Here is an 11,155-nt window from a genome sequence, read left to right on the forward strand (position 1 = left end):
AACCAAATGGTGCTCAGTAAATAATAGCTTATCTTTGGTTTGCCCATTGTTAACAATCTGTTATAAACACCTTTCTGTGTATTTTTTGGAACCGCATATGTTCAAGTACAAGGAAAGAATGACTACTCTAAGTTATTAAAAACCTTTTTTTCCTACTGGTGCCAATGTAAGCACCGGGGTACATAACTGGTTGATGTGCTCATATCAGAAAGCTCCAGAATGCTACAACTAGCAAAGGAACATAACAAATCTGGCAACAAACTCAAGCTGTAAGCATTAAAATCACAAAAGCAATAACTAATAAATTTTGCTTGACAATGCCCTTACAGGAATTATACTGTTAATTCGGAACAGCTAAAGGAATACAAAGGGAGGTGAAGTGTAAAACTTGGAGAAAAAATACTAACAGTGGCAATCTAATATACATTTGACCAATTAATGTCTGATAAGAAAACAGCTATCCATTTACAACCAATAAAAAGCTTGCCTTTCGGTGCAGCATGATGGGATTTTCATTGTGTTCCTTCCCCTTCTCTGACTAGCAAATACAAAAATCATCATAGCTCAGAGCAAGGCTAACTGCCTCTGTGGGCCATTTTAACCCTAGCCAGTTTGCTCTTAGTGCGAATCTAACCCTGTACCATTTCTCTGTGAGGTAAACACCTTAATCATTATGCCAACTCCTACAGAATAGTACAAACCCCTATTAAAGTGACTGAGTGATATGGATGTTCATGTCCCTGAAATAACCCAAGTGCAACCTGCTAAAGTAAAAAGTTAAGATAATTAAATAGCAGATCATTGTCATTATTGCAATCCATCTGTAACCCAGAAAGAAACCAAATGAAACCATCTTTCTTTTCTAAATAATTCAAAATAAATACATAAATAATAAATACAAATAAATAAATAAATATATAAGATGAAATTCTTGCATAGCCCAGTAGTATTTATATGGAAAAACAATGAAATCCGTGTTTCTTATATATGTCCCCAAACTTTAGTATGATAAAAATTTGACTCATTTTAGGAACACAGTCTTAAAGTCAAGATTACCTATGTGAAAACTCCAACCGAAATCTAGTGTAACATAAATAATAAAATTCTCTTGAATAATTCCTTGAATATGTGATAAAGAGGATTTGGGGCAACCCAGGAACACCATTATAAATGGCTTCCTCAGGACCACTCAGTAAGCAAATGAAATTAGAAAGATCAAACCCTGCACCATGGGAACAGGAAGCAGCTCATTAAATTTCTGGGATCTGCCACCCCTCAGCAAGAAATGGGGAGTTATTCAGCCCTCACCCAGCATATGCTCTTTTACCTCACTGGCAAAAGCCAGTTCAAGATCTATGCTTGCCATCTATATGTCTTAAGCGATATAGCTGACAGAAATAGGATTAAAGTAACTTGAATAGTAATTGTACCATATTCTGTAAAATTTAAAATGAGGTTATTTATTCATTTTTATTTATTTGCACTTTGGTAACTGGGTTAGTCCTACTAGGACAATAGCCTCTTTTCATGGAAGAACTGATGTGGTACTTCAACTAACTAAGAGAAATTTAGTAATGACCCTGGAGAACTTCCTAAACTCTTTCTTCTTGCTGTTGTTCCATTTCAACCACTAGGTGGAATCAGAAGGCTGCTGGTGACTTGGTTGTGAGAAATCCAAGAGAGGGTGCCATGAGGGCTGGATCAGTGTGTTTTGGAGAAAGCAGATCAATGGGTAACTGAAACTATTGGAACTTAAGAAATTATTGTAACAGTTATAAGGAAGAGGATTACCAATACAAGATTTACTAAATTTAATGGAGCAAAGTGAACTAGAAAATGGAACAGAACCAAGCTGGAGCGAAGCAGTTGATTGCACTACAGAAGCAGAAGAAATTACAGTTTCAAGAGGAAAAGCAGTGGATGTTGGAGGTAAATTAGCACAAAAAACTGGTATGTGTTTGTCTAGTAGAATAACTCATTTTAAAGGTTCACATCAGCAACCGGATATGAAAAACAGTCAGATGTGTGTGTGGTGTAAGAATAGGAAGTCAAGCAGTTGTGCAAATAGAAAGAGGTATGGAGCAATAGGCTGTAAGTGACAAATTTACAAATAAGAAACCTGTTGTAAGATTTAAATGATATAAGATATGAGTATTAATAGATTTCGGCACTGAAGACTTCTGTGAAGTCATGTTTGAAACATTTGGTTTATTATTAAAAATCCTGTTTGAGGTAAGAAATCAAGAAACTGCAACACAGAAGGACTGCATATCTTTTCTTTTTTAATTTTGGACTTCAACTTACAAGGAAAATGCATGTAGAATCCAGAACTCCTGGGAATGATGTTGAAATGAAGTATTTTTCTTATCTGTTTGTAAAGAAATGTATGATATAAAGAAGGTATTTGAATAAAGATACATGTAGATTGTGGGGTGGGAAGTGTTATTAACATTAAATGTGATAGAAAAATGATGAAACAGCATGTTCAAAATGCAATAAATGTCAATAGAAAGGGGGGATGTGAAGTCCTGGGGCAGCCATTAAATGTGATAGAAGGAATGATGCAGCAACATGTTCAAAATGTAATAAATGTTAATAGAAAGAGGGGAAATGTGGGGTATTGGGGACCCCAAAGTTCTTTTTATCTGTGGAGATGAAAGGCATCTTAGTAGAAGATTCATGCAGTGGGGTCATAAGATCTAAAAACTGTGAACCAAAGTGCAGTAAATGAAATGCCCAGGGGCATTTTGTTTGACTGACCTTTGTTACAGCACAAATGAATATCTGAAGAAAATACTGAAAATAATAGCAAAGAGGATGAGCTTTATAATTATATAGAAGAAAGCATGGAAAAAGAACATACAATAAGTTGAGAAGAAATGGAGTTCAAAATTGGGAGAAAATGCTGTTTTTATGGAAAGAACAGGCATACATTGTTGGTAATTGAGAAAGGAGAGGAGGGGGTGTTGTTACAGGAGATGAGCTTGAACAAAACAATGAAAAGTCAATAGAATGAAGGGTGGGAAGAAGGACATGAAAAATAAATGTTGGAAAAGGAAGAAAAGAAAGGGAATGGATGATGTAATGATACTAAGTATTAATATAAATAGTATTAGAAACTACATCAGGGTGCTAATGAAATGGATGATGTAATGATACTAAGTATTAATATAAATAGTATTAGAAACCACATCATGGTGCTAATGAAATGGATGATGTAATGATACTAAGTATTAATATAAATAGTATTACAAACTTCATCAGGGTGCTAATGAAATGGATGATGTAATGATACTAAGTATTAATATAAATAGTATTACAAACTTCATCAGGGTGGTAATGAAATGGATGATGTAATGATACTAAGTATTAATATAAATAGTATTACAAACTTCATCAGGGTGCTAATGAAATGGATGATGTAATGATACTAAGTATTAATGTGAATACTATTAGAAACTACATCAGGGTGCTAATGAAATGGATGATGTAATGATACTAAGTATTAATGTGAATAGTATTAGAAACTACATCAGGGTACTAATGAAATGGATGATGTAATGATACTAAGTATTAATGTGAATAGTATCCGAAACTACATTAGGGTGCTAATGAAATGGATGATGTAATGATACTAAGTATTAATGTGAATAGTATTACAAACCACATCAGGGTGCTAATGAAATGGATGATGTAATGATACTAAGTATTAATGTGAATAGTATCAGAAACTACATTAGGGTGCTAATGAAATGAATGATGCAATGATAGTAAGTATTAATGTGAATAGTATTAGAAACTACATCAGGGTGCTAATGAAATGGATGATGAAATTATACTAAGTATTAATGTGAATAGTATTAGAAACTACATCAGGGTGATAATGAAATGGATGATGTAATGATACTAAGTATTAATGTGAATAGTATTAGAAACTACATCAGGGTGCTAATGAAATGGATGATGTAATGATACTAAGTATTAATGTGAATAGTATTAGAAACTACATCAGGGTGCTAATGAAATGGATGATGTAATGATACTAAGTATTAATGTGAATAGTATTAGAAACTACATCAGGGTGCTAATGAAATGGATGATGTAATGATACTAAGTATTAATGTGAATAGTAATAGAAACTACATCAGGGTGCTGAAGAAATGGATGATGCAATGATACCAAGCATTAACATGAATAGTATTAGAAACTGCATCAGGGTGCTAATCAAATGGATGATGTAACGATACTAAGTGTTAAAGTGAATAATATTAGAAACTACATCAGGGTGCTAATGAAATGGATGATGTAATGATACTAAGTATTAATGTGAATAGTATTAGAAACTACATCAGGGTGCTAATGAAATGGATGATGCAATGATACTAAGCATTAATTTGAATAGTATTAGAAATGACATCAGAGTGCTAATGAAATGGATGATACAACAATACTAAGTATTAATGTGAATCGTATTAGAAACTACATCAGGGTGCTAATGAAATGGATGATGTAAAGATACTAAGTATTAATGTGAATAGTATTAGAAACTACATCAGGGTGCTAATAAAATGGATGATGTAATGATACTAAGTATTACTGTGAATAGTATTCGAAACTAAATGGAGCAGCCATGGTGGTGCAGCGGTTAGCGTTGCCACCTCACGGCAAGAGGTTCTCTAGTTCAATCCCCGGCTGGGGTGCCTTCTCTGTGGAGTCTGCATGTCCTCCCTGTGGTCGCATGGGTTTCCTCTGAGTGCCCCGATTTCCTCCCACATCCCAAAGACATGCTGTAGGATAAATTGGCCCTAGGTGTGAGTGTGTGCATGTGTATGCCTTCTGTGGAAGGTTGGGCACCAGGCTGGCAACTCGACACCGTAAAACTCGACTGCCAATCATGAGTGGACAGGTGATCTGCTGTGGTGACCCCTAACTGAGAAAAGCTGAAAGAAAAAGAAGAAGTATTAGAAACTATATCAGGGTGCTAATGAAATGGATGATGCAATGATACTAAGTATTAATGTGAATAGTATTAGAAATTAAATCAGGGTGCTAATGAAATGGAGGATGTAATGATACTAAGTATTAATGTGAATATTATTAGAAACTATATCAGGGTGCTAATGAAATGGATGATGTAATGATACTAAGTATTAATGTGAATGGTATTAGAATCTACATCAGGGTACTAATGAAATGGAGGATGTAATGACACTAAGTATTCATGTGAATAGTATTAGAAACTATATCAGGGTGCTAATGAAATGGATGATGCAATGATACTAAGTATTAATGTGATTAGTATTAGAAATTGCATCAGGGTACTAATGAAATGGATGATGCAATGATACTAAGTATTAATGTGATTAGTATTAGAAATTGCATCAGGGTGCTAATGAAATGGATGATGCAATGATACTAAGTATTAATGTGATTAGTATTAGAAATTGCATCAGGGTGCTAATCAAATGGATGATGTAATGATACTAAGTATTAATGTGAATAGTATTAGAAACTTCATCAGGGTGCTAATGAAATGGACGATGTAATGATACTAAGTATTAATGTGAATAGTATTAGAAACTGCATCAGGGTGCTAATGAAATGGATGATGTAATGATGCTAAGTATTAATGTGAATAGTATTAGAAACTATATCAGGGTGCTAAGAAATGGATGATGCAATGATACTAAGTATTAATGTGAATAGTATTAGAAACTGCATCAGGGTGCTATTGAAATGGATGATGTAATGATACTAAGTATTAATGTGAATAGTATTAGAATCTACATGGAGCAGCCACAGTGGTGCAGTGGTTAGCATTCCCACCTCACAGCAAGATGTTCTCTGGTTCGATCCCTGGTTGCGGTGCCTTCTGTGTGGAGTCTGCATGTCCTCCCTGTGGCCATGTGCGTTTCCTCCGAGTGCTCCAATTTTCTCCCACATCCCAAAGACATGCTGTAGGTGGAATGGAGACTCTAAATTGGCCCTAGGTGTGAGTTTGTGCATGTGTATGCCTTCTGTTGAAGGTTGGGCACCAGGCTGGCAACTCGACACCGTAAAACTCCACTGCCAATCATGAGCGGACAGGTGATCTGCTGTGATGACCCCTAACCGAGAAAAGCTGAAAGAAGAAGAAGAAGTATTATAAACTACATCAGGGTGCTAATGAAATGGATGATGCAATGATACTAAGTATTAATGTGAATAGTATTAGAAACTGTAGCAGGGTGCTAATGAAATGGATGATGTAATGTTACTAAGTATTAATGTGAATAGTATTAGAAACTACATCAGGGAGCTAATGAAATCGATGATGTAATGATACTAAGTCTTAATGTGAATAGTATTAGAAACTACATCAGGGTGCTAATGAAATGGATGTTGTAATGACACTAAGTTTTAATGTGATTAGTATTAGAAACTACATCAACGTGCTAATGAAATGGATGATGTAATGATGCTAAGTATTAATGTGAATAGTATTAGAAACTGCATCAGGTTGCTAATGAAATGGATGATGTAATGATACTAAGTATTAATGTGAATAGTATTAGAAACTGCATCAAATAGTATTAGAATCTACATGGGGCAGCCACAGTGGTGCAGTGGTTAGAATTCCCACCTCACAGCAAGATGTTCTCTGAGCTGAAAGAAGAAGAAGAAGTATTATAAACTACATCAGGGTGCTAATGAAATAGATGATGCAATGATACTAAGTATTAATGTGAATAGTATTAGAAACTGTAGCAGGGTGCTAATGAAATGGATGATGTAATGTTACTAAGTATTAATGTGAATAGTATTAGAAACTACATCAGGGTGCTAATGAAATGGAGGATGTAATGATACTAAGTATTCATGTGAATAGTATTAGAAACTACATCAGGGTGCTAATGAAATGGATGATGTAATGATACTAAGTATTAATTTGAATAGTATTAGAAACTACATCAGGGTGCTAATGAAATGGATGATCTAATGATACTAAGTATTAATGTGAATAGTTTTACAAACTACATCAGGATGCTAAAGAAATGGATGATGTAATGATACTAAGTATTAATGTGAATAGTATTAGAAACTACATCAGGGAGCTAATGAAATAGATGATGTAATGATACTAAGTATTAATGTGAATAGTATTAGAAACTACATCAGGGTGCTAATGAAATGGATGCTGCAATGATACTAAGTCTTAATGTATATAGTATTAGAAACTACATCTGGGTGCTAATGAGAAATGAATGGTGCAAGAAGATAAAAGCAGAAATTATTTGTTTATTAGATGAAAGACATGTTAGCAAAGAAAAAAGGATATATTTGATTCCTTGTAATGAAACAAGATTATGTGGTCTGTAGGAAATGAAAAATGTGCAAGTATAGTGATTTGGATAAGAAATGAAGGATGGTGATGTGTAATATAAGAAAAGGAGAACAGTGTCTAAAGTCATTTGCGATGTATGCATACACAAACATAGCACACAGGTAAAATATATTTGAGATCTTAAAATATATTTTGTTTAATATGTTTATTATTATGATAGGAATCACTAACTGTAATTTAAGGAACAAGAAGAAGAAAGTAACAAAGGATGTAAATGTACTAAAGGAAGTTATAAAATGTGCAGACCTACAGGTAGGAAAAAAAAGGAAATGGACTTATTAAAGAGAGGCATTTAAAAAAGAGAAAGATTATGTAATGTATTCTAATTGAATGGAAAAGACAGCAGGAGGTATGGATATCGCTGAGATTTATGATCACAGAACTGTGTTGGCCAGAATAACTGATAGTGAAAGAAAGAACAATAAATATAAAAGGTTAACTGTTGAAGTTAGTAAGACAAAAGAAACAGTGATGGGGAGTATTCTTGGCTAGCGGAATAGCCAGTTTTTAAGGATTTAACTCTGTAACAGTATTTTTTCTACAAGGGAGGAGAAATCATTCAGATGCAGCATGGCAAGGAAGAATGAAAGATGTAACTGAGAAGGGATAATGATTAGCAGTTTCCCAACAGCTGCAGAGAAGATGAATAGTGGTAAGAATACAAAGTAAAAAACAATGGCAGTGTGAACAGTTACAACATTATGGACAGTATAATTTTGCCACTAAGTTTGACATTAATTTGAAAGCTTAAACTTCTTGGAAAAGTTGTTACTGGAACAAAACAAAAAGCAAAAAAAAGAAAAGAAAAGCAGTGGCAGCATGGAAAAACTGGTAATTTTAGAGCTTGGGGCTATAACTAAGAAAGGAAATAAATGTAAAATTTTGACTTCAATATATGATCATGGATTAAAACTTTGTTTTCACTATGTACTAAAGTACATGAAATGTAAACGTATGTGATAAAATAATGTATAGACTGGCGGTTGAGAAATGTGGGTAACAATGGATGTTGAGGATGGGAAAATTCAATAATGTTTCAATAAAATAATTATGAAGCATAAAAGAGAATTTGGCAGGTACTAGAGCCAACCTAAAGCATATTATTTGTGCTGGGATGAGAATCATTTAGTAAAAGAATTTAACAAACAAAGGTGTGGCGAGGGAGCATATAACAAAAAAAAATGTAAGTATGTTTATGGAAACTATAAAGATTTTGGATTCTTCTGGTTTGACTCTCCTATATTAAAAAAAAGATCAGATGAAGATCAGAAGAAAGACAAACAGTAGAAAATATTACTATAGAAGCTACTGAAAGAGAAGTTGGTATTGGGGAAGGGGATATTAAAGAATGGTTAAACAAGAAAGAGGTAGTTAGATAAGAAATATCAGTTCAAAAATAGGTGATTAATATACAGGAACAGAACACATCAGTCATTTTAAAATGCAAAGAGGAAGAAGAGGGTGAAATAGAGACAGGAGAAGAACAAGATAGTGAAACTCAATTGACGGAGTCATTGAAGAAGGAAAAGAAGAACAAGATCTGGAAATAAAACACAAAAAAGGAAAGGGGTGCAATAGGAACATTAGCTTTAAATTTGAATAGCATTAGACATTATATAAGAAGTGTGGTGGTGATGAAATGATGTAAAAATAAAAAATATATATATTTATGTTCATGTTTGTATTAATCACTTCAGAAAACAACACATATGCTGAATACCTATATACTAGAAAAATAGCATATGTAGGGGAATGTATATGTTTTTTTCACTCAAATCAAAAATAGAGTTATTAGAGATTTTTTAGCTTCATTGAAGATTGAAGGCTGAACCCAGTGAGAAGAATGATAATTTATAATATAAAAGAAGAATGTGGTTTGTATTTAAAAAAATCCAGTGGTGCATTTATCATTTATGTATTTATTTTGGGAAATGAGAAAGGTAAAAGAAAGACTGAAGGAAATGATAGGCAAGATGTTATATGAAAACTATAAAAGTGTATGGGAAGGGGAAGGAAAAAAAGGAAAAGAAAAAAGGACAGCATGGAAGAAGAAGAATATGAGAATAAAATGAAATTATATAAGTTTAAAGTGAAGTGGTGAGAAAATAAAATAATGGCATAATATGACTTTGGAAAATATTTCTGGTGCATCTATGGAAGAAATTTAAAGATTAAACAAGACAACAAAGGACATACAACATAAAGTTTGAACATTTTTATGCGGCATAGTTTTTTTTGTGGAACATTTTAATAGACAAATTCCCAGTGAAAGGGATAATAAAATATTAAGTGATGGAGGAAAAAATGTGTTGACTATCATGAAGAAATACAGCAACATAGTTTTTGACTGCAATAGGGATAAATATTTTTTGGAAAAGTTCAAAAATAAATATAGATGGGAAAGATTTGAATGCCTAAATATGAATATGATATTATATAGGAGCATGATAAAGCAAGAAATGTGATTGATAAATGGAATAAAGTACTGTACGTGACAATATGGGTGCTGTAGAAAAATGTAATAATTTGTTATATAACAAAAAATGGAAGTGATTTGTTGAGATAAAAAAATATATTTTATGTGAAATATAAAGATGGTTCTGTAAAAAAGTATAGGGCAATACAGGGTAAGTATTAAAGAGAAAGAATGAAATTAATAGGAATGCTTAATTAAGTTGATATCTTATCAATAAGTTTTGCAGTAAAGAGAGAGTAAGTAATTGATTTAAAGTTTTCATTATATGAAATGAATATAAAGCTAATAAGGCAACCACCCCTACTGTATTCAATAAGTGCCATGAGATCTTTTACATCCACATGAGCTATCAACACCTCAGGCAAATGGAGCCTCGATTTAACATCTTCTCCAAGGATGACAATGAGGAATGTCAAACACAGTTGAAAACTGTATCTTTCAAGAAATAGAACTCCTTAAAGTCAGAGAGAAACTTGACTGCTAAACTGACCATGATCAGCCCCAAAGAATATCAATGGCTGTCATGGAGCTAAGCACATGGACAGTCACCATAACAACAGTCAAGACATGGTGTTGTGTAGGCCTACCCATCCCCCATCAGAGATATTGCCTGATGTGGAAGGTATCTTTCCTGAAGGAATGGCAAGTAAACTTATTTTAAAAGGCTCTGCTAGTCTTCAACATTAGTTAAAGGAGACAAACTATTAACAAATTACCACAAAAAAAAAAAAAAGGACTTGCTTGCAGCTGCTTGAATTAAATAAAAATGTTTCTAGTTAATCACTGTTTATTAATCAGATCAGACAATAGTAGTAGAAGTAGCGAACATAAACTTATCAAGTCAAAAAGTAATATTAGAAAATATATAATTCTGCAGTATTGCTAAGTATTTGAAAGTAATCCAAGCAAGGCAGGCAGTCTGTTTCCAGTCGAAAATCCTTTATTAAGTACACAGACAAGCGATCCAAGTAAAACAAAAATAGAGTAATAATTTCCTCACAAGCTTTCTAAATATATACATATATACTTTTTACCAGGCATGGGAGTGGTTTACTGTGCTGTAAAACAAAGTGTTATTGGTACGCATGTTAAATTCACATCCCTTCCCCCATCAGTGTGACATTTGAGCTGGTCCTGCCCTACCTAGTAGCTGTCATAATAATATATAGCCCAAATATACTTTAATGGTACATCTTATTTAACCAAATTATTAAGTCTGTGATTTTATACAAGGCAATATACTACATGGCTGGAAATATATCAACCTTAGTTCATGATGTTTCATTTTCATAAGC

At 33.3% G+C, this 11,155-nt stretch overlaps 1 protein-coding gene across 1 annotated transcript in view; it reads left to right on the plus strand.

Moving 5' to 3' along the window:
• Positions 1-1,814: 1,814 nt before the first annotated feature.
• Positions 1,815-11,155, plus strand: part of LOC122808189 (antigen WC1.1-like) — a 997,107-nt gene continuing 987,766 nt past the window's right edge. Inside the window, exon 1 of the mRNA XM_044079157.1 lies at positions 1,815-1,929. Within this exon, the coding sequence (XP_043935092.1) occupies positions 1,815-1,929 (115 nt within the window). The remainder of the gene's footprint in view (positions 1,930-11,155) is intronic.

The sequence above is a fragment of the Protopterus annectens genome, chromosome 8.part0, assembly GCF_019279795.1.
Source record: "Protopterus annectens isolate FY-2018-M chromosome 8.part0, PAN1.0, whole genome shotgun sequence".
Classification (NCBI taxonomy): Eukaryota; Metazoa; Chordata; order Ceratodontiformes; family Protopteridae; genus Protopterus; species Protopterus annectens.